The sequence below is a fragment of the Sander lucioperca genome, chromosome 1 (assembly GCF_008315115.2).
Source record: "Sander lucioperca isolate FBNREF2018 chromosome 1, SLUC_FBN_1.2, whole genome shotgun sequence".
NCBI lineage: Eukaryota > Metazoa > Chordata > Actinopteri > Perciformes > Percidae > Sander > Sander lucioperca.
Genome location: NC_050173.1, coordinates 37,558,625 through 37,585,005, shown reverse-complemented (window position 1 = coordinate 37,585,005; position 26,381 = coordinate 37,558,625). Strand labels below are relative to the sequence as shown.

The window sequence follows — 26,381 nt, the reverse complement described above, 5'->3', positions numbered from 1 at the left end:
GGAAATACAGTGATCAATCCATAAGAGTCTAGAACTCTGCCCTAAAGCACTATATAGATATTCTGAATAAACACAATTGCATTTCTCTTATGGCAATGTCAAATGTATTTATAGCACATTTAAACAACTGTGGTCGACCAAAGTGCTGAACAAGACAGAATATCAAATATATTATCTTATTGCCCAAGGCTTATGATCCTTACAGGAAACTCGAAAAAACAGGACGAGATACACATTGCTTGTCCCATATTTTGCGGAAATAAAACATTTTCCACCTAGAAATATCCTTTTGTTTCTGCAGGATATGAACCAGGCATCAGCCAGGCCTCGCGAGACTAACTGGCGTCAGACCGCGTCATGTGACGGTCCCATGATCATATGCGGAAGAGGAAGGGATTTCATTAGTGACAACACGCTAACATTATCTGATTATATTTTCCGCTTTTACCTTTACCTCGCCACTATCAGCCCAGCAATGGACGGATCTGTCAGAGCAGCTTCAGACGCAGGACCGCCGGCTTATTACAGAGGGTGAGAAAACCCTTATTATTTTAAATGAACAGCTTACCTTAGCTAGCTAGCTAGCTAATTAGCTTAGTAGCCTTTCTGTCCGTGGAGTGACGACTGTTCTCAAAACAACCCGTCCCCCTTGTGCTGCTCTTTGTTAAACATGTGCCAAAGTTTACCAATCTTTTTATTTGATGTGGCGTAGTCCTGGAACCCAACATGAATCATCCCCACATCAGTAGTCGGCTTGTCAGAGTCCCGTTGTTCCTTAACAGTAAGGTCACTGTCTCCTTTTATCTCGGCTGACTCATGAACTCTTACTCCTCTGCAGAAATGAAAGCTCCCTGGTTTCAGCCCTCAAGACTCTGCTGTTCTTCACCATCCTGATGGTCACGCTGCCCATTGGTCTCTACTTTGCAACAAAGGCGTACCTCTTTGAGGGTAAGATTCGCAGCACTATCCTGTTTGTGTGTGCAGCCCTTAAACGTTTATTTTGTTTCACCTAGGCCTATTTAGAATAGATGAAAGGAGGATGCTACCACAAACTGTTCACTTTGTTTGAAGTCTTATCTTTGTTCTAGGTCAGGGGTGTCAAACATACGGCCCATGGGCCAGAACCGGCCCCCCAAAGGGTCCAAACGGGCCCACTGGATGACTTTGCAAAGTGTGAAAATTGCAGAGAAGTAATAAATTCCAATTCCAAATTTAGGCCTACCACTTTAATGTCAGAGAATATCCGAGTTCTTTTTCCATAAATTTACGACTTTTTCTCGTAATATTACCCCTCTCTCCCCAGGGTCCGTAATGTTGTTTTTGTTCCTACAATGACCTTAGAACAGGGGTCTTCAATGTTTTTTAAGCCAAGGACCCCTTAACTGAAAGAGAGACGGATCAGGGACCCCCTACTACATATATTGTATGAAATTAAGTTGCATATTAATCTGGTCCTACAATAACTTTTAGGGCACCCTAAAGCATTTATAGATACATTTTTTGCAAAAGCTTTAAATAGCCTAATAATTGTTGCCATGATTTTATAAATCATGTTTTAATGTTAACCCTTAAATGTGAAATAAATGTGAAACAGTCAATCCTTTGGGATGAACTGTATCTGTGGATGGCTACCTTAGTGACTACATTACCTATTGGCCAGTAAGCCTACCATCAGTGGGGATTTATATTTGCTAATACTATGTTGGAATCATGTTAAGACTTTTTAATTTTTGAAAAAACTTTCAAAAATTAATAATAATTTGGAGGCCCCCCTGGAGTGACTCTGAGGACCCCCTGGAGGTCCCGGACCCCCTGTTGAAGATCCCTGCCTTAGAACACTGTCGTAGCAGAAGCATTTTGCGTTTGCCAACATCAAGCTGACAAGAAGCTCTGTGGCAGATCAAGTTTCTGATCTTGTTGAAGTTTACTGGTCTGGCCCACTTGAAATCAAATTAGGGGTATGTGGCCCTTGAACTAAAACGAGTTTGACACCCCTGTTCTAGCTAAAAGCTTTGCATAGGAACCAGAGTCTGACTGATACTGGATTTTTTTTTTTTTAAACCTGTGAGTTATTGACATTGGAGAGTTTAAAGTCCAATATTACAATATGATTGTTTTTATTAAAATAACATTTTAATATTTATATTGCTAATATCCGCAAAGAAATGGTTTGCAGTATTTTCCTTTCATTGTTGATACAAACTGTCTTCAAAACATAAAAAAAACCAATGCATTTATTTGCAGAACTGTATTGTCTATTGGGTCCAACAGTGGCGTTCATTATTAACTTAATTTCTAATGATGAATTTAATATTCACCAACCATTTTAAGAAGATATTTCTTCTTAAAACCCACTTATGCCGTTTACATGGAGATTTTGACATTCGCTAATGCTTTCTTATTTGGGATCTGTTCTTAGCTAAGAACTAAATCTACCCACACTTACGCACATTTGAGCGCTGGCATGTTTTTGCAAAATACTTGGTTATTGTGTATTCTTTAATTCTACAGTCGTATAATATATAATATGATATTATAATGATAATAATGTAATATATAGCATTTAAATAACAATCATATTTTTATCATTTAATACTTTTTAATAATTAGTTTCATTATTTTACAGAGCGTTATGGTCTTTTAAAAACACTTAAATTCCCATCAGTTATGTTAATTGGGAACCATGCCATCCAATAATTAGTGAATGATCACGCTAGTTATAGGCCAAAAGTAGGCCTATCTCTACTCGCACAATGGCATATTTACTGCTGCAAGATGTTGCAGATCATTCCCTGAGGAGGGAACGTGTCTTCCACGATCATGTAGGCCTAGATCTTTTTGATTTGCAGAGAGTGAGACCCTACTAAGTACGACACTTTGTTTGGCGTTCACGTCCTGCAGAAGTACGTCCACTTCAGAACTATTGTTCTGTAGTTGTTGTTTTTTTTTTTAAAGTTTGGAGTCCGGTGCTCCACCCTCTTTAAACTTTTGTTGGTGACTTAATTTTCTCAACTTTTCTTTTTAATTTCTGTGTGCACACAGCCCTCCAGTCTCATACCCTTTTTAATGTGGATTGGTGGGGCGTTTACCTTTGCTAACTAGAATCAACTGGTGCGCTCTTTGAAATTATGACAATGGCATTCATCATTACAAGAACTACACCGTACAAGGTGCGAACAATCATGCGGTTTTAGAACATATCATGAATCTGACGTAGACTTTTCTTAAGGTTGCTTTTCACACCTGAGCAGCACGTCATAATCTCTCTGTCTCATCAAGGCTCGTCCTCTCCTTCACTCGCTGTCTTGTCACCTGCTCACACTGTCCGCCTTCTTTTAAAATATTAGAAACACTAAAGCAAAACCAGAAAACCCAAGACGTTATACATTTGTTGTTGCTCTTTTATTTATGAGGCCAGAAGTGTCAGGGAGTTTGACCCTGATACTCTGTCCAATAGACGAGCAACTGTTTTGACCGTGTGACATTTGTTTACAATGTTTGGTGCAGTTGACAAAGTACAGTGTGAACGCAAACCGAACCATATGAAAATGCAACAATGTTGCAACTTCACCCCCGAATCGCACAGAGTCTACCGAACTACAGGTGTGGAAGCGCTCTTAGGACCTTTCTCAAGAACAAATTTAAGAAAGAACTTAGGAAGATAAGGGTGAATGAGGCCCACTGTTCTTATTTAGGCTACGTGGACGAAACGTAATTACATGTGAAACTCGGAAAATTTGAATATCGTGCAAAACTTCATTTATTTCAGTAATTCAACTTAAAAGGTGAAACTAACATATTATTATTATACACTCATTAAATGCAAAGCGAGATATTTCAAGCCTTTATTTGTTATAATTTTGATGATTATGGCTTACAGCTTATGAAAACCCCAAATTCAAAATCTCAGAAAATTAGAATATTACATGAAATCATTAAAAAAAGGATTTTAAATATTGAAATGTCGTCCCTCTGAAAAATATAATCATGCATATGTACTCAGTACTTGGTTTGGGCCCCTTTTGCATGAATTACTGCCTCAATGCGGCGTGACATAGATGCTATCAGCCTGTGGCACTGCTGAGGTGTTATGGAATGCTCTTCTGCATTGTTCAGTCGCGTGTCTCTCATCTTTCGCTTGGCAATGCCCCATAGATTCTCTTTTTTTTTTTTTTTTTAACCTTTTATTTATTCAGGGAAGGTTCACTGACAGGCAGCCTCTCTTTTGCAGGAACGCCCTGATCACATTCACACAGTTACACATTCATACCTGGAAGCTGCCCAGTACAACCACAGTCTGATCTGCTGGCCACTGAGCAGCTCCACTGGAGCGGTTGGGGTTAAGTGCCTTGCTCAAGGGCACCTCAGTGGTGGTAATGAGTTTGCTGGCCAATCAAGCACAATAATCCATGGTCATTGAAACAGGTTTTGGTACTTTTGGCAGTGTGGGCAGGTGCCAAGTCCTGCTGGAAAATGAAGTCAGCATCTCCATAAAGCTTGTCTGCTGATGGAAGCATGAAGTGCTCTAAAATGTCCTGGTAGACGGCTGCATTGACTCTGGACTTAATAAAGCACAGTGGTCCAACACCAGCAGATGACATGGCTCCCCAAATCAATACAGACTGTGGACACTTCACACTGGACTTCAAGCATCTTGGATCTTGGATCTCCATTCTTCCTCCAGACTCAGGGACCTTGGTTTCCAAATGAGATGCAAAATTGGCTCTCATCTGAAAAGAGGACTTTGGACCACTGAGCAACACACCAGTTCTTTTTTTCTTTAGCCCAGGTAAGACGCTTCTGACGTTCTTTGTTCAGGAGCGGCTTGACAAGCCCATGTCCAGAGTCCATCTGTGTGTGGTGGCTCTTGATGTAGTAACTCCAGCCTCAGTCCACTCCTTGTGAAGCTCCCCCACACTTTTGAATGGCCTTTTCCTAACAATCCTCTCCAGGCTGCGGTCATCCCTGCAGCTTGTGCACCTTTTTCTTTCACACTTTTCCCTTCTGCTTAACTTTCTATTAATGTGCTTTCATACAGCACTTTGAGAACATCCAACTTCTTTTGCAATTACCTTTTGAGGCTTTCCCTCCTTGTGGAGGGTGTCAGTGATGGTTTTCTGCATAACTGTCAGGTCAGCAGTCTTCCCTATGATTGTGAATTCTACTGAACCAGACTGAGACCATTTAAAGGCTCAGGAACCCTTTGCAGGTGTTTTTGAATTAATTAGCTGATTAGAGTGTGACACTTTGAGCCTACAATATTGAACCTTTTCACAATATTCTAATTTTCTGAGATTTTGAATTTGGGGTTTTCATAAGCTGTAAGCCATAATCATCAAAATAATAACTAAAAAAGGCTTGAAATATCTCGCTTTGCATGTAATGAGTCTATATAATATTTTAGTTTCACTTTTAAAGTTGAATTACTGAAATAAATGAACTTTTGCATGATATTTTAATTATCAGAGTTTCACCTGTATATATTGTCAATTTCTTGACATTCAATTAAGAAATCATAGATAGATAAACATTACATATTACATATCTGTACTGTGTACAAATCCAAGTCTGACATAAAGCAGTCCTGCTCGATGGTTTTTAATATTGCCCACAATTACATAATACAACCGGAGATGTTAAACGGTTAGATATCACAGTATAAACTGTGTAGAAAACTCTGATGGTAAACAATTGATTTTAACTCAAGATAATCATCATATCCCATTCCTACTCCTACAAGTTTTAAGATAAGATACTTTGTTATTACATGTTACGCACGACACGATTAGGTTCAGCAGCAATCCACTCCACACCAGCAAATATGAATAGCATATAAGTTAGAGATGGCCCGATACCATTTTTTGCTTCCCGATACCGATTCTGATACCTGAACTTGCGTGTCGGCCGATACTGAGTACCGATCTGATACCAGTGTGTCATATATTTTATTATGTTTCACCAACTGGATACTACTATCCCTGTATGGATGTGATATTATTGCTATCTTTGTTGTCGGTCTGGCTCAGGTTAAACTCTTTGTGAACATGAACAAACACAAACAATGAATGCCACAGAACATTCTTTTATTATGCACTTTGACAGTCAGTTATAACGGAAAAAGAACATAAATAAACTACTTTAACGTAGATTTTCTTTAAGGCTTTATTACGTGGTATCGGATCGGTGCATAAACTCCAGTACTTCCCGATACCAGTGTTTTAGGCAGTATCGGAGCATCTCTAATATAAGTCCATAAAAGATCATCCTGACTGCCAAATTTCACGTGAAAAATTATCTAGACCGTTTTGGCACTGTAATGCAGCTGCTTGCCATCACTGTTAATAGGGGTGTAAGAAAAAATCGATACACTTGAATATCGCGATATTTTATTTTGCAATACTGTATCGATTTTCAAAAAGGCAATATCAACCTTTTTTTTTTTTTTTTTTTTTTTTTTTTTTACGTTCCAAAATATTCATGTAAGACAGTGGTTCTCGTTTATGTTGTGTTTAAACCCCCTACCGCTAGATGGCTATGCTGAGATGCACCACTAGTGTCCTCGCCTAGCAGTGCCTGACTTTTTGCTAGAAGCTAACAATGTAGCTATGGCTGAACTTTGGCCTACTTTAGCAAATACAAATTAGCTCACTAAGAACCTGTGAACCACAATCCCAAACTGGCAGTTTGATTTTCTGTGTACTGAATTGTTTACCTAAAGTAAACTTCTTTGACTTTTATGCACATCATGTCTTTTTTTAAATATTAGTTTTTCTAAAATTATACTTTAAAAAAATCCCAATATATCGCCTTACGCACAGTATATATTGCAATATATTGAATCGTGACCCATGTATCGTGATACATTTATCGTATTGCCAGATTCTTGCCAATACACAGCCCTAACTGTTAATGGTCCCCTCCTTTTTCCAGGTTCCATGAAGATGTCAAGCTCTGACAGCTACTTCTATGCAGCCATTGTTGCAGTGCTCGCTGTGCATGTTGTTTTGGCTTTGTTTGTTTATGTGGCCTGGAACGAAGGCACGCCTAAAGGGAAGGGCAAAGATGATTAAGGCATGTCCTTATCAGCTCGTAAGACCGGAGGAGATGGACAGACACGGGCATGGATCTGCAGGGCCCCCCCCCCCCCCCCCCCCACCATGGGCTCCAGCACTAAACACAGCACCATCTACCAACCAGACAGTTAGGGGATCTGGTTTGCGCTTAGGCTTTAACACAAGGTTAAAGCATGAAACTGCCGTACTATTCTCTGGTATGGGGGAGTGGAGGCTGTTAGGTGTGTTTTACACCAGCCTCAGCAGGCCCGCTTATTGACTTTTTGTTCTCTTAAAATGTTACTTTTGTTGACAGAGACAGAGCTATTTTTAAGAGGCTTTATTATAAGCTGCCATTTGGCTAAGTGCTGTAAGTCCCTTCACAGAAAGAGTTTATGTAAGAAAACATCTTGCGTTTTGGATGATGCGTGCGTGTGCACACACATACATGTGCTTGTAATGTGACTGTATGAAGGATTTGATTCCAAAATGCTCTACATCCATTCTGTGAGAATGTGCACTGCTTATTTGATCATTCTGTCCTCAAATTTCAGTTCTTATCTGCATACATTTAAAGATGACTCTTAACTTCAATATAAACCCATAATGTGCTTGACTTTCATGCTGTACTTTGGATCAAAAATCTTCATGACTTCTTGTCTTCAAAATATTCAGACTCATCGGTTTGTCTTTGTAAACAAGTGTTTTTGTTTTTGTCAGAAAGTGTGTGTGTGTAATGTAGCTCAGTGATATTTTGGAAATTTGAATTTGGAAATTATTGCAAGGTCAAATTGTATTTGAAGAAATGTTTTGTATTTAAGATGTTTGGTGATGTCAGTGAAGTCGGTGTGTTAAAGATGAGAATGTTGACTTGCTCAAATAAACTTAATAATTGTAACTTTTGAGTTGTTTCACATTTTTCCAAAAGACATTGTGCAATTTTGCCGATTCACTGAAACCAAATGCAGATTTATATTTTTTTGGACATGTCAAATTGTGCATGAAAATGCTTACACATTTGTTACTGTATACTATTCCCTATAAAGAACATGGTAATGATACAGACAGAATCCGATGTGATGTAGACATCATGGTCTTCAGGTTTCTTATATGCTATATTTTTTTGAGTTTATAATACAAGCAGTCTTGTATTGAAAAGGGTTGAGGTTAAATATATGTGGCTTAAGCCTGCCACTTATGGTCTGTATCATTGGCCTGCGGAAATCAGAGTTTTTATCTTTGAGAAGATGCTGTGATGAAACCTAGGATGGACATTTGTTTTTATAAATGAGTGTGCTAAAAAAAGCTGCAACACACAAAAAGCCATGGATTCCCCTACCATCTGTTGTGTAAGCCACACTAAACCAAAATGTATTCCCAGAAATGCATGTGTGTGTGTTTACTTTATTTATCTAGAGCCTTTTTTTCCCTAAAGAATGTCAGCTTAGTTTTATTTAGTCAATATCAGCACTTCCATTGAAAACAAACCGTAAGTATGCAGGTAATAGATATGAATGGGCAATTTCACTGTCACTTCAGCAACACGCCTGACATGCAAAACGCTACAGTAAATATTATTTAAATTGACTTCTGCAGGGAGTCTCAGCTGTCACATGGTGGCAGCAAAGCTCCTCATAGACAAACACAATATGGAGGCCAAGACAAGAAGTGACAGCATCTGAGACATAATGTCTTTATTTTGCCTCAAAAACTTAGCAGCTGATTTATGTTCATTTTCCTCCGTGCCGTGTGAGTCTCTTTTTAACAGCACACTGCTGTAGCTCCCTCACTGTATTCTGCAGAGCTTGGTGTTGGAGCTGTGCAATCTGCATTGAGTTTAACAAGGCTGGTGGTGGTGATGAGGTGACAGGCCATGCAAGCAATCCGACTGATTCAGTCAGCAAACATCAGAAGCCTTGCTTTTCTTTTGGCTGGTATTTCATAAGCGTACCCTTGCAGCAACACAAAGTTGGTGCAAGGGCATGCTTTGCTTCTGGCTTTGTCGTTTATCACACATTAACAGGTTTGGTGTATAGCGTGAGTGTGATGAAGAGAGCGCTGAACACTTGGGATTAAGTACCACAAAAACACTTGATTTTCTGTGTGCCCTGCTTATCCTAAAATGTAATCCACATTTAGTACAGACTCTTTGTGTATAAATACATTATGTCCTAATTGAACAGACAGATATATAGGAATCCATCATTATAAATGTTCAATAATGTATGTAACCACTAGCCTGTCTGCAATGCATTTCAAAATATAAGGAGTCTCTGGGACTTCAATTTCCTTCGCCCAGCAGATGGCATGCCCAGCAGACACAACCCTCAGATGAGCAAACTGCCAGTGTTTAAGTTAAAGTAAAGGGAGAGGGCAGTAGAGTACTGTGCTACAGCTGGTGGAAAATAATATGAAGCATCGCACCACAGCCAACGGAACAGAACACAGTGATAGACACATACAATTATATCCACCATTACACATAACCAAGGCAGCGCTTTTATTGTGTAAAGTCTTGGCTGTTATTTCCCATGAAACACTGCTCAGGTGCTTTAGAGAAGATTATTACTGGCTTCAGCACTGACAAAACTATTATTTATTCCCAAAAATGTGAAACAGATTTTTTTTACAGTATACAAACATACAAATACAGTATATAGCCTACTTATTAGGCAGTTTTTTATAAAGATCTGCAGAAATTGAAAGTGTCCTCAGTCCTGACTTTCTTGATTAGGCTACAATTACAACATATTATACTAAACATATCTTTATGATGATGACTATAAAAGCTTTGCTGACATTTAGAGTTTCCATAGTGTGTTTTGTTTGTGTGTTTTGCTGCATTTAACTTCATACTGGATATTGTGTTTCTTTTTTTTTTTATATGAGATTATGCCACAATCTATTTTAAACGTTGAGAGTTTTTAATTTAATTTTTAAGTGGAGGGCTATCTAAATAGCCCCGGATCTCTAAGGTAAGCTAAATAAGTTACCAGTACACAATGACTAATTATTTTTAATTATTCAGTAAAAAGAATGCATTGTTTTGTTATTTTTTCCATAATTTTGGCAACAATAATTCCACTTCTATATTATGTGATTTCGTGGCTATGTGAAAATAATTATTTCATTAAGATACTAAGGTTTAAATTAGGGTACACATCTTAAACTATAGTATTAATGGCCAAATGAATTTTACCAGTTCAATATTGTTATTTATTACTTCATTGTATGTTGAGGGGAGAGTGTTGCAATTTTTCTCTTAGTCAGGGGGAGAATCCAAAGAAAATATTGATAACACTGACAAGGGCCTTGCTTTTTTTTAAAACATAATGTTCTGCCCTATCTCCACCCAAGTACTTTGTGCACAGTCCCTCAGATAGGCTAAACTGCATTGAGATCACCATTCTTGTAGTCAAGAGTGTCAGAGGTGGGCATGCTGCTACTAATTTAACTTGCAGAGCTAATACAAAAGTCGCCATGAAGTCATGGCAGATTATACAAAAAAAATCAACTCCATGTCATCGAATGTTAACAAATGACATACTTTTATTGCGTGATTCAGTCAAACTAGAAACCTTTAAATTGCAATGCTCTGATGCAACTGCAATTTGAAGTGTTGGCCCGACACTAAAAGGACTTAATTTCAAAGTGCTGGATATCTGTCATAACTCATATATATTCATCTGTCAACATTTCAAAAACACATCCAACCCATTTCTCAAAGATGATCACTTTATTACATGTTAAGATGATGTATGTCTTTGAGTAGCCTTCATGTTTTATTCTCATTTGTTAAAAGTGGATGTGACTTTTTATTTTTATTTTTTTTAGGATCAGAAACTATTCTAGTTTATGGAGCCGTACATTTCAAATAACAGCCCTGACTGTTTTGACTGGGAGATCTGAAAAACATTGTTTCTGGCACCACAACACACTGAAGTAGAATAGTATGCCCAGACTACACTCAATCATATCTCAAAGCATCAACAAACTGCAGTTGAAAGAGTAATATTTTTCCTAGGAATTGTACTGTTTAGTTTTTAATACACATTAAGTATAAAATATATTTGTTCTTCCCTTAACAAATCAAGCATTGACAGAAAATTACGAACGCAGCGGTCCAAAGGTATGAGCCAGCTTCCTCGTCATGAACTTGCTATGCCATTAATTTCAAGGTTTCCATACCAGGGGTGCCTGCGTGCTGTGCTTTCCCGGCACACATGAGTGGAAGATGTGCCTGTGTGGGATATGAAGACAGCAAAACCTTTACACATGACATGTTTGTTCCCGCTCAAGCACGTCAGTTTGTAACTGGTTGAAATGTTTGTGGGTGGATACTGATGACTCAAGCTGCACCTGGTAGATTCTAATTACAGAGATTCGGTGTTTCCAAAAAATATGGCTACTATATTCTATATGTCAGAGCTACTGTGTAAAGAAACTAAATATTACCAATATCATCGCTTCTCCTGAGTTGATTGTTTTAGGAATATGAAATAGCAGTTGCAACATGTGCTCCAGTGAAACGATGACCCTTTTTCTGATAAAGACTTGATCATAAACACACTGCTAACTTTGCAAATTTAAGACAGATTTATTTCAGGCAGTTTAACAAATATGGTTGTCACCAAAGTGCTTTACAGAAAACAAACGGCACAAACACAGATCTAAACAAAACAATGTGCTTATAATTATGTACTTGCTGGCTGTCACAGTAAAAAGAGGCAATACATATGTGTGAACTCCTGAGACCAGTGCAATTTCTTTTGAGGCGCGTCCTGGAATTAGGTAAAGTATTTCCAGTGTCCAATGTGTTGTCAGGTATTGCGCAACTTTTAACTTCAAGTCTATGCAAGTGAACTATGCTAAATGGTGCTGTCAAAACAGTTAAAGGAAGTTACATTTAACTATTCACCCTATCTGATTTCCTCAAATGCTGTCAACAAGTTTCTGCCCTGGATTCTGTTCCCATTATTTGGGCAACTTTATACACAGAGGTGCATTTTTTGGGTTCATTCACGTTGATGTAAAACCTGAGCAGACTGCGTTTCTTGTTGATTGTGTTCTCAGTGACAATAGTGAATAGTGGAGAGATTCATACCATACACAATAAAAAAAAACTTCACAACATTGACTGAAAACTGAAAACTGGTGTTGTCACAAATGGTGTACCGTATACCATAAATGCTAGTCTAATGTGAAATCCAATTAAGTTTTACAAATGAAAAGCCAGCTGTGGGACATTTCTCAGTGGAGCCAAACTTCCTTCAACAAGTGTAAGTCCATTAGAAATGTGATTATTGACCTACATTAGTCTTTACACATTACTGAACAATTGCGGCTTCTCCGTGTGCCCTGTGAATATCACTCCCTTCTAAGTTGGAATGAGTCAAACCTGTGCCATCTTAAAAAGGGGAGTCAGTTCAGCATGTATGAATGCTTCCAAACAACATACGATCCCCTCATAGCAATTTAAGACACCCTCAGAGGAACATAAACCTCCTCATATCTGCAGATCGTCTATTCTAGTCTTGTTGTTGCTGCTGTGTTTGGCACTACGGCCCGGCCTAGCCTGCGTAGGTGACCCAGGGGCTGATCCTGCTCCCTTCTTTCCTTTCAGGTCACATTCTTCTGACTTGCTGCTGCTCTTCTCCACCGCCAAGTTGTCCTTATTCTGTTTGTATGCCGCCTTGCTGTGGTAGGGGTGGAAGGACGAGTCTGTGTCCTCAGACAAAGGGGAGAGGTTGTAGCTGGGTACGGGCGGGTAGGCTGGCTGGACTTGGTGGAAGTAGTCGTCAAAGCTCGGCGCATACGGCACCGCGGCCTCGCCGGGCTCCTTGGGGAGACTCACAGAGGACTGATCAGCTCTCCTGAAGCTGATGCCCTGGCGACACTTGGTAAAGCCCAGGTGGTAGACCTCTATGAGGTTGAGGAGCAGAGACACGCTGGACACTCCCAGCATGAAGATGATGAAGATGGTTTTCTCTGTGGGACGGGATATGTAGCAGTTTACCACGTTGGGGCAGGGCGGTCTGTCACATGTGTACATGGGCTTCAGCTTAAAGCCGTACAAGAGGTATTGAGCCACAATGAAGCCCACCTCAAACAGGGTTTTAAAGACCACATTAAAGACATATGTGCGCAAGAGCTCCCCCTGCAGGTGCACTTTGCCCTTTTTGTCCCTCACCAGAGCCTTCTTTTGCTTACCATCCATAATAAGGGCCTGCTTGTCTGAATGATGTGCATGTTCCATCTGCTGATCCCTCTCTTTATGCTTGTCCTCCATCCGCACTAGGTGGAGGATGTGTCCCAGGTAGATCAGCGTAGGCGTGGACACAAAGATGATCTGCAGAACCCAAAAGCGGACGTGAGAGATTGGGAAAGTGATGTCATAGCACACGTTCTCGCAACCTGGCTGCTTGGTGTCGCAGGTGAAGCCCGACTGCTCGTCGCCCCACACCTTCTCCGTGGCAGCACTCAGGATCAGGATGCGGAAGATGAACAGGACGGTGAGCCACACCTTCCCCACCACAGTGGAGTGCTCCTGGGCTTTTTCCAGCAACTTTCCCAGCAGGTTCCAGTCGCCCATGGCTGCGTCAGCTCAGATCTGGGACTGGAGGTACAAAAACAGTCAAAATTAGTTTCAAATAATACTAATCCAGTAGTTAAAGTAAGCTCCAGTATTCCTGATAACTACAAATTCTCTAAAACGTCTTACCAAGTTTAGCAGAGCTCAGACCAACTGAGTCTCTAGGGAGCCAAGCTGCTAATCGAGTGCACAACTGGGGGACTCTGCTGCGGAGCAGGTAATGGCCTTTTCCATGTGGACGCAGACAGGATTATATTTACTTTAGGAGGGTATATATTTGGCAAGTGCGGACAGGGAGGAAGGCAGGTTCCAGTCATGTTTCTGCGGCTCCCGGCCTTCATGGCTCGAGCCACAGCAACATGATCCACGCACGAAGTGAAATCAAACACCAGGCAGATGTGGTGGAAGTGCGAATTAGAAACAGTTGAGTAATGCCAGTCCTGTCAGCTCCTGTAACACATTATGTTATAAATATTTTCTACTTCTGATGGATGTACTGTAAAATAGCAGGACAGCACATTCAGGGTATGCTACTGTGAGGGAGAATGAATTCTGATAACTGCCAAAATGTGGCAGGTGGAATGATGTTTAGGGAGCCACCATTAATATATCTATCTGGTGTTTTAGCAACTGTAAAGTGGGTTGCAATTTTAAAGTGCTCATATTATGCTCATTTTCAGGTTCATAATTGTATTTAGAGGTTGTACCAGAATAGGTTTGTGTGGTTTAATTTTCAGAAAACACCATATTTTTGTTGTACTGCACATTGCTGCAGCTCCTCTTTTCACCCTGTGTGTTGAGCTCTCTGTTTTAGCTACAGAGTGAGGCATCGCACTTCTGTTCCATCTTTGTTGGGAGTCGTACATGTGCAGTAGCTAGGTAAGGACTGCTAGCTAGTCAGTTGCAGAGTATGAGGGAGTGCCACGCTAGCAGCTAGGCGAGCATTATAACGTGTGTTACAAAGTGACGCACGTTCGTCACGGAAGTAAAGGCTGGACTACAATAGAGCTGTTTGGAGCAGTTTGTGAACAGTGTTTTCTGTTGAAGATGGTAAGTCCCTTTGGGGTGGACTTTGGGCTTTTTCACTTTGTAAACCTATAACGTGCACAAAAAAGATATATAACACAATAAAGGAAAGGGGAAAAGCCAAAAAGTATAATATGAGCACTTTAAACAAATGCTTTCAATATCAAACCCCTCAGACTATGTAATCCTCCTTGACCAACGATAACAATATGATGAACATTAGAAAAATGAAGTGTGGATAACTCTAAGATTGTGTTCCCACACAAGACAGTCTGTGAACAAACGACAGCCTTTGATAAGCTGTTTCAACTTTAACTACTGATAGTACTTGACAAGGTGTTATAACGTTCCCTGAAAGTATTTCAAATTCACAAAAGTTTGTCACAAAACACAGAGAAGTCACATTTACTGAATAAACCCACCTTGTCAGCTGATGCATCCCCTGCGGTGAAGCCCTACACGTCTTCGAGGGTCCATGAGGCCGCCTGCTTTACAGACAGGCCTCAGCTCAGAGCTATTCTTCGGGCCCCCAGCAATGCCCTTGAATGGACAAGAAAAGTGCACTTCTTCTGGCCACAACCTCTGTTCCACACCGACAAACCCACCGACTCAGTCCTCTGCTTTCAAATACAGCTAAGGCAGGAATCAGGATCCAGGCCTCTGGGTCTGCCACTGACCACAACACACACGTAACCTGCTGGACACACTCTCAACCATGTTCGGCCTGCCCTGCCTCAACCCCCCACGCCCTCCCCTCCGTGGTTAAATTTGGCACAGGGTACACTCTCTAATGTAGACTATTAAAGCCCCTCTACTCGCTTGTTACGGTGAGTGACAGGGCAGCTGGCCAATCATGGTGTCCGCTAAGCTAGTCTGGCCACAAGTGGTCTAAATATAGCATCAGGGTCTCTCCTATCACAGGGGGCATGATTTGGAGATGAGTAGCCATTTGCATCCTCAAGTTACAAATCACAGTGACAGGAAAGAAAAAGTACAGAAAAAAAGTTTTGTTTCAACATATCAGTAGTGAGATGAACTCCAGTTTTAAGTAGTCAAATGAAAAACACTGTTTATATAACTACTAAGGTTACTGTCATTTAACAGATGTAATTATTTTACCCATTTATTACAACTTTTTGAAAGAAACTCAAACGTATGTTTGCTAGATAACTTCAAAGCACATCAAATTATCAGGTAGTTTATTTCTTTATATTACATAAAGAACACATATTGTTTCAACCCATATTATTTATTAAACGGATTGTTTACCCGTGTGTAAATTCATATACTGTATGTACAGAATAAATGTCAACAACAGGGTTTTTGAATGCACTACAATGTGTATAACTTTATAAAAGAACAGTTGAATAAACGGACACCAGCGTATGAGACATTACATTTTCAGGACCAGAGAGATACTGAATAATTTCATACAGGACAATATTAAGGAAAGCAAGTGCAACTGTCTCTGTTACAAAGTAGGTCAACCTCAAACATTTTTCGCAAACCGAAAACAAAGATCACCTCAAACAGAAGCCACAATGAAGTAAGTAGGCAGTGTTTACAATTGAATAAATAAAGTACAGTACTGGGATTTTATAAGGTTTATTGAAATAAACTTTTGCCCTGTGCACCATTCTGACTACTCTGTGAACATATGTAATGAATAGGTCAGTTGTAAAGATACATTTGTGGAAAATTGTTTTCAAATGAATTTTATTTTTAAATCATTTGTGAAACGATAATATGAAATGACAGTTGTCCGTACCTGGACTATTTTAAAACTTTCTTTGGTTTTCTAGCACCAAATGTTAAAATATCGGAATAGCAGTATGCTAAGATACATACTAGTTACTGCTTTGTGTACAAAGTTCATCAAAGTCAAATAACTAAGACTGTCTAATATAATCTAAGCATACCACTTGGCTTAAAGGGCATTTACTGTACTCTTACTCATTTACTTTACTACATCAATGCCCTTTTCCTCTATTACGTAGCTCTAACTCCGACTGGAATAAATATGGTACGTATTAACGTGTTTGATGTAAATAAAAAGTTCCTTTTCTGTCCAGCATTTTAATCTCTACTGTAATCTTTGCAACTTTAAGGACCATACCAGTGTTTTTGCACATTTTGGCCAAATTAACAGAAATCATGCAAACTTTTGTATTACTACTAAGCATATTCCAAAAATGTTTTCATGCCTTCTGGACAGCTGCCCGTTTCCTTTTTTGTGTCAAAGCTACACTATTGTTGCGTGACAAAGCAGCTGAAATGTGGCTGAATGTGACAAATCTGCCACACAATGGATTCATGTGCTGGAGATAAACTGACATCCAAGAATCGAGTTGTTTCCCTAACAGAAACCTTTATAATAACAAATAATAAATATTCATATTTCAAATCAGTGTTTGCTTACTTTACTACTACTTGCTTACAATACTTACCATGCATCATAGCTTGTAAATACAACTGTGTGGCAGCAATTGGTGGTTTCTAACCAGCGTGCCAACATCTGCAATATTTAAAAACAAATCCATATTGTGAACTGTATTATCACGCAACAATGACACAAGCATGGTTTCTGCGCCTTGGCTATTCAAATGAAACCACTAAAATCAACAACAATGCCCGACTTTTAGTAAGTGGACTAAAACACCGGTATGCTACGGTCCTTCAACCTTCCCTACTGGCTCCAAATAGTTTAGACGAGTTCCAACAGCAACACTTAAAACCAATAACACAGAAACAACAGATGACTCAATAAGTGGTAGACTGAGTGATGCATAAATAAATAGTCTAAATGTGTCTGCTGACAATGATGAAATATACAGAATATGTGACATTTATGCAGAGCAACATACTCCAAGGACGTGTGGGATTACTGTTGATTAGTTTAACAGGAACAGGAGAGGCAGAGTCTCAGAAAGCAGAACACATTTCACCCTTCTCAGTTGGGCTCTTTTTGGTCACATTTAACTTAGACTTGAGAGAATGGTCTGCTATCAGTTGATTGATTTCATTTTGTCTATAAGTAGACAATCGTTGACTTATCCAAGCGACTTTGGACTCTTCGTCAGAGCCTCGTAAGCACCGTTTGCAGGCCCTGCCTATGAGGTATACCACCTCAGCCAGGTTCAGCAGCACACACACCCCAGACACTGCCAGCATGAACACGGTGAATATGGTCTTTTCTGTCGGCCTGGAGACAAAACAGTCCACTGTGTTGGGGCATGGGTACGAGTCACACTTTACCAAACGCACCATCTTAAAGCCAGGATAAAGCAAGTAGAAGATGTAGAGAAAAGCCACCTCCAAGAGGATTCTGAAGATGATACTGATCATGTATGTCCACCAAAGAGCTCCGGTGATCTGAAACTTCTGGTTCTTGATGTGTTCCAGCTCCTTGGGGCTGCCGCGGCCCGTCCTCTTCAGAATCTTCTTGTCGATGTGGTGTCGGTGGGCCACATGCATGGCCACCAGCAGGGCGGGGGTGGAGACCAGGATGAGCTGGAGCGCCCACAGGCGGATGTGCGAGATGGGGAAGAACTGGTCGTAACAGACGCTGTCGCAGCCGGGCTGCTGGGTGTTGCAGGTGAAGCCGGACTTCTCATCTCCCCAAACGCTCTCAGCAGCAACCACCAGGACCATGATACGGAAGATGAAGATGACGGAGAGCCAAACGCGTCCGATGCCGGTAGAGTGCCTGTTTACGCCGCTGATCACGGCATAAAAGGTCCCCCAGTTCATTTTCGACTCCAGGTCTGCAAAAAACATGTTACATTTTCAGTCAAGGTTATATAGATGTAAGCCAAGTTATATCTCTGGCTTGAGCTTAACTGTTATAACCATATTATTAATGTATAACAATATAAAGCTAGGACATTTTATCTCAGGAAAATTAAAATAACCCAATTTCTTATAAAATATGCACCATTTAGCCTTTCATATTGAACAAAAGTCACATTTGTAGCAATCAGTTGAAATGACTTAGTTATCGTTGTTGTCCACAACAACTGTGATTTCGTAAAAAGTCTATCTGTAGTAGCAGTAGTTTTTAGAGGTTTACCAGACTCAGCCAGCGGTGCAAGCGGCGTAAGCAGCGCCGGGTCCAAAGATGACCATCTTGAGGTGTGGCCTGAGCATCAAGCTGGCAGAGTGAGGAACACAAAAAAGAATTGCCAAGTAGCAAGTTGGCCGTATAAAAGCAGGGGTGATGGCCTTCCGCCGTGCGCCGTCACAAGACGCAACAGGACGAAGCCAATAGCGAAGCATTCGCCGAGCCACGTGATTTGCTCACCCCGTATTAATACTGTACTCCCAAACTGACCTACAGCCCAGTTGCAGACAGACTGACTGCCAGCAAATTTCTCCAAGGAACCAGCAAGACATCCATCTCATTATGAGATTTTTTTTAAAACAACTGAGAGACCTCTTTTGTTCTTAAGAAGGCAACAGACTTCACCAGATTTGAAATAATCACACTTCATAAGCTGATTCATTCAAATAATAGTACTATAAATGGTAATGATAGGTTAAACAACATGGCAAGGATTTGTCGAGGCAATGGGGCATGTGAGCCATCACTCACATAAAATCTGACCTCATTGCACACTGAATGTTAGTTTAAAACAGAATGAAACGATAGAACATTTTACCTTCTGCTGTGGTGGTACACAAAAATGTGTACAAAGAAGAAATTAATTAAAATATTGTGTTTTTTAGGAAGCCAGAAGGCTGGCTGAGAACACCATGCGTTTGGAAAATGCTAATCATTCCTCCGCCACTAGCCAGTGCCCTGCACCGTAGCAGTCATATGCTCTTATATAAACTATTTACATACAATGGCAGCCTTTATTGGGCTGCAACAAGACTCTTTAGAATTCAGATCAAACGCCTCGATTTCCGCCTACCCCGGGCAAAAGAAGGAATCTGTGTGGACACAAAAGGCCTCAGCCTGCCACATTATTTATTGTGCTTGGCAGGGCAGGGAAGTGAAGGCAGCTTTAGACCTGAGGCACTGTCTTTGAGTCACTAACAGGTTTGCAGAATTATCCCAAAAATACACGAGCTGTTCAAAACACTTACGTAAAAAAATGAATGCCAGTCTGCAAGTCATAACCATGTCACACATGTATCTACTGCAATTCTGTAAGTTAAGCAAATATATTGTAACTATGAACTTTATAATCATTGTTTTGTAGCAGGTGCTGTTCTTACTCACATTTTTACAGAGGGACTAATTATCTTAGCCTAAACTAATTTGACCAATAATTACCTTTGAATGCAATTAACTTCCGTTGTTTTGATAATATCCTTTTGTGGACACATGACATGTTTAAATCATACTGTACGCAGATTGAGACAAATATCCAGTCCTTTGGGTTAAAGCTTACTTCCCAGTTACAGTATGTCTCTGCCATCTGCTATAACAAACGAGTGTGCTTATGAATGAGCGTTTTTTTTATAATTCTTTTTAGCATCATTGAGATTGGACATTTTGTCCTGGTCAAACTCCTCCTTGTTACAGTAGAAACAATAATTTACAGTAGCAACAAACTGAATGCAAGTGAAAACACAATGTGGTCATTTGTGGTGTATTATCAGATGACCTACAGCAGTTCACTTTGTCATGAGCATTTCTGCGTCACTTATGACAAATGTAGTGGGAGGGTTTGGGAGGCCTGGCAATTCTTTCAATGAATTAAACCTCATTTATATTCCCTTTACAGAAGATACAGTACTGACAATACAGAGACAGAGCATACAATTTTAACAGTTTTATTATGACAGCGGAGATATAGACGATGTACATTTAAGATAATAGATCTGCCATTGTACAAGAACTCAACATTAACCAAGGCAACATGGCTCTAATAATGATTATCATGAAAAGAAAGTGATACATAAAAAAAAAAAAGACTAGAGACACACTTCCTCGTTAAGGAAATGCTTAAGAATAAAGTACAGGGGGAAATGTTATAAATAAAACAACCTGCACCACAATTAGATATCCATGTCCCTATACACTGACATAAAAATAATGTTCTTTTGTTTCACACTTTTCTATCAATGCTTCAAAGACAATAGTCACAATGTGTTAAGACTCTAAAGAGATACAGTTACAGTATGTTTAAAAGACCATAACAGAAGTTTTTTGAGTTCCAATGGTAGATGTAAGAAAACATTAGCTTTACGCTCACATTCACTACACATAGCTTTGACTTTATGAACCGCAAGACAGAAAAATACACAAGAAAGCAGATACATGCTATTTAATGTGTACTAATCCAGCCAATGCCTTCAGTCTCTATTCAAAATGTTCATATTACATTACATTTTTATTTAAATATCCCTAATTTATCCTTGTACTGCAAAGTGGCAATCACAGCAGTTTGTCCACGTGTAACCTGAAAGTCCACTGTATGTTCACTTGTACACATCCAGAAGCTGGATGGGTTATCTCTCATTTAAGAATCAATAAATGTCTGTGTTTCTGGGTGCTTCATGGCAGGGCTGCCATTTGTATTTATTTTATTTATTTATTTTTTTTACATTTGACATTGGTGTGCTGTCAGACGAGACAAACACAACTACCCACATTCTGTGCTTTCTGAATTACTTGTTACTTTTGAGTATAGCACGAGATGAGGTATTTCTCCCACTCGGAGTCCTGCTTCTTCTTTTTAAGTTGAACGGTGTCTAAAAAGCAAAACACAAGATTTTGAGTGGAAAGGGCCGCTGCTCTGGTCATACATTGGCTATACTGCCACCTACTGTAGATGCACTATTTAGGGGAAAACCATTTCCAAACTGTAACTCTACTTACTTATTTTCATGAGGCTGACATTCTTGAGTTTGTTGTGTTTTGCATGTCCGTTCTGGGCCAGTCTCAAAGACAATGATGCACCCCTCCTGGGAAAAAAACAAAAAAGATAATACCACTGTACAGTTAAGATAGGTCAGTTACTGGTCTTTAAATCGTACAGTATATACACATTGTAAGGTCAACATAAGCATATATTCAGTCACTGTACTACTACTTCATTCAACAAGATAAATCATTGCTATAATGATTGCTGGTAAAATAAAACAAAAGACACTTGTTGGCAGAAACAACATTAGAGTCAATAAATCTTAGCGACTTTATCAGCTTTTACAATTCTGTTAATTCTAACTCTGCAATTCACAATTGACTCATACTGAAGTACCTCATAGCTCCGAGCTTTCCCTTTTCCAAAAACAGCTCGACTGTAACTTTGGGCCCCTGCGGGTAAAGTCTGGCATAGAGTGTTCTGTTGTGCACCATTGTTTTGAACCAGCCCACTGCCTCCTCAGACCAATCACTCCCATTCACAGGCGTCACCTCGAGGGGGGAGGAAGCAAACAAAAAATACCATGAACTGAGATAATTCATTTCCTTTTATCACTGCCCAATAGATAGGGCTGTGACTAATCATGTGGACAAACGCCAATACTGTAACAGAGTCAACGCTCTCACAGCAGAGCACAGTATATTAACCATTTCCACGTATGCAAATCCTGAGAGGGATAAGTACATGTGAAAACGTATGAAGCCAAACATTATCAGTAGGGAACCACTCACATTTGTCAGTGAGACCTGTACAGCCTGAAGAGGTAGGAGAGCCATTTCTGGGGTCATCTCCTTGGTGTTCAACAGTGACAGGCAGGCTGTGTCACCGTAGTCCAGCCTCTTCACCTCCACCTTGATGGATGTCTCACTCCCAGCGCCATCAGTGGCATTATTATCTGGCATCCAAAAGACAAGAGAGCATGGCAAGGTTAAGCTTAAAAAACAAAACAAAAAACCAGGAAGGAATTCCCAAGTGGCTACAGGCGAGCAGAGTGACACTGCTACCATCTAGAGGTATGCATTTGTAAAACCATTACACAAAACTGGACCCACCTTCACTTACTCCACATATCTTTGTCACCTGAGCTCTGCACCATTGTTCTTGCTTAGGGAACCAACCCATTACTTGGGTTCCAATATCTGGAATGCGGTTCTGCTCGGCATATGAATTACTGGCTTTCCAGCTGCTGCAAATGAGAAAAAAATAATGACAACCAGAAACATGTGGATTATTAAAAAAAGAAGAAGAAAAGAAATCTACAAAGAAAGCGGTAATGAACATAAAAAGGTTAAGTGGCTCTCTAAGTTCTGTTATTGTGATCAAGGAATCAAGTGAGGGATAAGAACAGCTGAGAAAAAGCAGACGACGATGTACTCTGTGACAAGGGCCTGCAGCTTTGTGATGGAGTCTGCGTGTTGGACGTAGAAGTTGCCTGGGCTGACAATATGAGACACCACAACTTCAGTCTCTTCAAACCTCCGGATCTGGAACTCAGCAGTGGTAATGGCGTTGACCGCTGGTGTTTTTGCACCAGGAGATTGGCTAACATGTTCAGGTTCTGTGCACTGGAGAGTTTGGGTTTCCCACTGGGCGTTTAGACACGAGTTCTCCAAACGAGCGGTTGTATTCGGGCAGTCTTTTTTTCCCGAGGGGCTCGCTTCAGAGTCTCCGTGTCCCACCTCTGTGAAGATGTCTCCAATATCCCACAATTCAGTCTTTGTTGATATCACACAAGTGTAGGTCAGAGAGCCACTTGATTCCACTCTTTTTACCCTGAAGATAGGGGCTTGGTTTTTTATGTCTGCACATAACGTTTTCGGAGCTAGTGCATTGATCAGATCATCCGTCACAGCATGTCTGAATTGGTAGCTTTGTGTTTGGATGGTAGGCACCTGTGGCAAGCTTGAAGGGCACATTCTCTCACTCCCCTCCGTGACAGTGGCCTCTAGTGCACCCATGTTTTTAGCTTTTGTTCTGAGGAAGTGAAGCAGCTGAGAGGATGTTTGTTTTTGGTGTTGCACCTGGACATCATCCACACATCCCCAGCCTATTAGTGGTGTTATTTTCATTGGTTTAGGGTTACTCGTCTCTGGCAGCATAGCTTGTATGGGAGGTAGTAGTACTGGTGACCTCTCTGGGTTAATCTTGGGTCTCTCAATAATCGCAGGTGAAAGAATCACAGCATCTGATGGGCCTGCCTCCTCAAAAACAACAGCGTGTTCTTTTTCTTCAGCCTTTAAGTGAGAGGATGAGCTCGTAGTCGCAACAGCGCTTTTGTAGCTGGACGAGATGCTGCCTATCATGTCATCCTGGTGAGATGGGGAGATGGGGAAATGTTTTGACTGCTGGAGGGACAGCGTGGCTCCAAGCACCTGGACAGCTTTGGCTATAGAGCTCGCCATGAGCAAGTTCTGCAACATGGGCCCAAACTTGAGAACTTCTGTCGTTAGGATCCAATTGTCTCCGAGTGGCAGAAGTTGATTTGTTCTCACTCCATTTTTGACAGTAGGCTGGACAAAAATGTTTGCCTCTGTAAAGATGAGAAAAGCAGAAAGCGAGTGCTTTGTTAAATGAAGGCACACTAAATAAAAAAAAATGTAATCACACACTGAATACTTAAGTAATGCTGGTGATAGACAGATTTTTTTTATTGATCCCAAAAAATGGGAAATAAGTGTTGCAGCAGCAAAATATCAGACACACAGCACACATACAGAGTAAACATTAAATAATAGGAAACAATATACATGAAATAATAATAGAATACTACACGAGCAATATTTAAAATATATACAATTTGGAAATAAAATGTACAACTGTTTCAATAGATATAGATAAACTTAATGTGCAAGTTGGGGAGTAAAAATGCACACTGTTTCATAGATAAGGCATTTATATTATATCAAGACATTTGGTACACTTGTCTTGCACATGGATATTTGCAATCTCACATTAGCAGCTAAAATTATATGATTAATACTTGACTTACCAACTGTGAGGTCTTTTAATAAAGCTGAGAGCTTGTCAATGACTTGGCATTTTGTATCCAAAGCTTTTGCGAGATCACTGAAGTCACTAGTGGGAAAAGATGAATTCAAGAATTCTTGAACCTCTTCGTAGGCCTGAGGGTAAAATGAAACAAGCTGAAGTCAGGGTTCCCACACCTCCTTAAACATCAAATTCAAGGTAGGAGTGGGCAAATTACCGATATTATATCGACACCGATAAATGAGGCTAGATATGGTCTTAAATTTTGGATATCGTAATACTGTGATATGACACAAGTGTTGTCTTTTCCTGGTTTTAAAGGCTGCATTACAGTGATGTCATTTTCTGAACTTACCAGACGTACTAGCTGTGTTAGTATTTGTCTTTACCCATTTAGTCATTGTATCCACGCTACTGGTGATTATTTACACTGCAGTGTTGCGATTATTTGCGTTGCTTGCGTAGTAGGAGGAAGGGCTAGAAAGTAATATTCTGTTGGTTGTCATATACAATTTTACCGCTAGATGGGAAAAATTCATACACAATGTAGCTTTAAGTAAAAAAAAAAATATCAAAAGAACTTCAACTTCTTATCGTGCACAAAATATATAAATTCAAGCACTTTGAACGACCTGTGATATGTGTATTTATGTCTATATTCAATAACCCAAGGACTTGATTTTTTCCCCCCTCAAATTCACAAATTTTCAAGGATTTCAAGGAACCGTTGAAACTATGTGAAGTAATGTTGAAAGCAGAAAAATAATTTCAGTTTATTTGAAAATACAAGTAAATTTTAGTGCCATGCTTATTAGTTGAGAAAATGTATATTTGGCTCTGAGAAACTGTAACGTTAATAAGTCCCTATTTTCTGACACCTTATTGACTGCACATTAATCAATTAACGTTAACTATAGTTGGAAAAAGTATTAATCATTACTGAAAATATGCATTGATTGTAGCTCTGGCAACAAGTACATGTCATTTTCTATAGTGCTTAGTTTCATTAAAATTTAGCAATCTCTGCCAACTAGCTACATTTTGGCTAGCTAGCTAACGTTAGCCATATTATAAGTTATCTGTTTGGGGTAACGTTTAGGTTAGTACATGTGGCCTGTGACATAGCTAGCTAGCTAAGGTTAGCTAATTAATTTTGGAGATAGCTTGCTAACGTTAGCGACAACCTGATATATAGCTAAAGATCTGTGACATTAGCTAACTTACCTTGTTGGTGAGTTTAAGAAGTTCTTGTTCAAGTGTATTCCGGGCATTTTCCAGCATAAACAGTTTGACAGTTAACTGCACTTTCTGGTCGATTATGGAGGGGTGCTGCTCGCGGTGAACAACCTGCTGCTGAGGAGTCATGGTCGCCTGGGACAGACTGGAGCCCGGGCTCTGACGCCACCTTCCGCACTAGGTAGCTAACGTTAGCTAACTAGCTAGCTAGCCAAAATGTCAATGAAGTTGTTCGCTATGTGCAATTTTGACTGTGGACGGCGTTAGGTTTCTGGTTCTGGAGGTTCATCTTCTTCTTGTCCTCGATGGTTTCTAACTCCAGCCGAAGTTGTTAGTGTAGTGATCCTGCTCTTTCTTCAGCCACCGACCGACGGAGGTCGACTAGCTAAACCATGTCTGCTGCTGTAACGTTACGTTAACGTTACCCTCCATGTTGAAAACGCTGTTTAGTAATTGCAGCTTAAGTAAGATAATTTAGTTATCAAATTTGAAGGAAAGGTGGGGTATAACGTAAATGGTTGTGGGTGGCCTGAGCTTTCTTCAACGTATCTGCCACAGTAGCCGATTTTTTATAGGATTTTTAAGGAATGGACTGCCCGAGCTTCTTCTTCT

At 40.0% G+C, this 26,381-nt stretch overlaps 4 protein-coding genes across 8 annotated transcripts; 1 reads left to right on the top strand and 3 right to left on the bottom strand.

The window, feature by feature from the left end:
* Nucleotides 1-289: 289 nt before the first annotated feature.
* Nucleotides 290-7,950, top strand: vma21 (vacuolar ATPase assembly factor VMA21). Its single transcript, XM_031319363.2, has 3 exons — nt 290-531; nt 839-948; nt 6,931-7,950. The coding sequence occupies exons 1-3, from the start codon at nt 305-307 to the stop codon at nt 7,068-7,070; spliced, it is 477 nt and encodes a 158-aa protein (XP_031175223.1). The 5' UTR covers nt 290-304; the 3' UTR covers nt 7,071-7,950.
* A 3,679-nt stretch (nt 7,951-11,629) lies between these two features.
* Nucleotides 11,630-15,429, bottom strand: LOC116064274 (gap junction alpha-3 protein-like). 2 transcript variants are annotated; one of them, XM_031319359.2, is made up of 2 exons: nt 15,093-15,429; nt 11,630-13,668 (listed from the first exon to the last, which is right to left on the bottom strand). In XM_031319359.2, exon 2 carries the CDS (start codon nt 13,642-13,644, stop codon nt 12,559-12,561), a length of 1,086 nt encoding a protein of 361 aa, XP_031175219.1. In that variant the 5' UTR covers nt 13,645-13,668; nt 15,093-15,429; the 3' UTR covers nt 11,630-12,558. The 2 variants fall into 2 exon arrangements, with proteins under 2 accessions (XP_031175219.1, XP_031175220.1); XM_031319360.2 differs by lacking the exon at nt 15,093-15,429 and adding an exon at nt 13,774-14,266.
* Nucleotides 15,430-15,860: 431 nt separating this feature from the next.
* cx31.7 (connexin 31.7) lies at nt 15,861-20,041 on the bottom strand. 2 transcript variants are annotated; one of them, XM_036003696.1, is made up of 3 exons: nt 19,329-20,041; nt 18,740-18,820; nt 15,861-18,434 (listed from the first exon to the last, which is right to left on the bottom strand). In XM_036003696.1, the coding sequence occupies exon 3, from the start codon at nt 18,418-18,420 to the stop codon at nt 17,593-17,595; it is 828 nt and encodes a 275-aa protein (XP_035859589.1). In that variant the 5' UTR covers nt 18,421-18,434; nt 18,740-18,820; nt 19,329-20,041; the 3' UTR covers nt 15,861-17,592. The 2 variants fall into 2 exon arrangements, with proteins under 2 accessions (XP_035859589.1, XP_031175222.1); XM_031319362.2 differs by lacking the exon at nt 18,740-18,820.
* A 394-nt stretch (nt 20,042-20,435) lies between these two features.
* Nucleotides 20,436-26,134, bottom strand: LOC116064273. 3 transcript variants are annotated; one of them, XR_004897947.1, is made up of 9 exons: nt 25,758-26,127; nt 24,535-24,667; nt 22,920-24,075; nt 22,598-22,731; nt 22,277-22,440; nt 21,882-22,036; nt 21,500-21,585; nt 21,205-21,372; nt 20,436-21,168 (listed from the first exon to the last, which is right to left on the bottom strand). XR_004897947.1 is itself a non-coding variant. In XM_031319358.2 (8 exons), the coding sequence occupies exons 1-8, from the start codon at nt 25,896-25,898 to the stop codon at nt 21,296-21,298; spliced, it is 2,043 nt and encodes a 680-aa protein (XP_031175218.1). In that variant the 5' UTR covers nt 25,899-26,134; the 3' UTR covers nt 20,436-21,295. The 3 variants fall into 3 exon arrangements, 2 of the variants coding, with proteins under 2 accessions (XP_031175218.1, XP_031175217.1); XM_031319358.2 differs by having other exon boundaries at nt 20,436-21,372; nt 22,598-22,728; nt 25,758-26,134; XM_031319357.2 differs by having other exon boundaries at nt 20,436-21,372.
* Nucleotides 26,135-26,381: the final 247 nt, after the last annotated feature.

Bases quoted from the DNA above. Each gene is read 5' to 3' on its own strand.
- cx31.7 (XM_036003696.1), bottom strand. From the start codon at position 18,420: ATGAACTGGGGGACCTTTTATGCCGTGATCAGCGGCGTAAACAGGCAC.
- vma21 (XM_031319363.2), top strand. From the start codon at position 305: ATGAACCAGGCATCAGCCAGGCCTCGCGAGACTAACTGGCGTCAGACC. The intron at 532-838 runs GTGAGAAAACCC...ACTCCTCTGCAG, and splicing joins CCGCCGGCTTATTACAGAGG to AAATGAAAGCTCCCTGGTTT. The intron at 949-6,930 runs GTAAGATTCGCA...TCCTTTTTCCAG, and splicing joins AAAGGCGTACCTCTTTGAGG to GTTCCATGAAGATGTCAAGC.
- LOC116064274 (XM_031319359.2), bottom strand. From the start codon at position 13,644: ATGGGCGACTGGAACCTGCTGGGAAAGTTGCTGGAAAAAGCCCAGGAG.
- LOC116064273 (XM_031319357.2), bottom strand. From the start codon at position 25,898: ATGACTCCTCAGCAGCAGGTTGTTCACCGCGAGCAGCACCCCTCCATA. The intron at 22,037-22,276 runs GTGAGTGGTTCC...TCCCCCCTCGAG, and splicing joins TACAGGTCTCACTGACAAAT to GTGACGCCTGTGAATGGGAG. The intron at 21,373-21,499 runs GTAAGTAGAGTT...TTTGCTTTTTAG, and splicing joins TGTCAGCCTCATGAAAATAA to ACACCGTTCAACTTAAAAAG.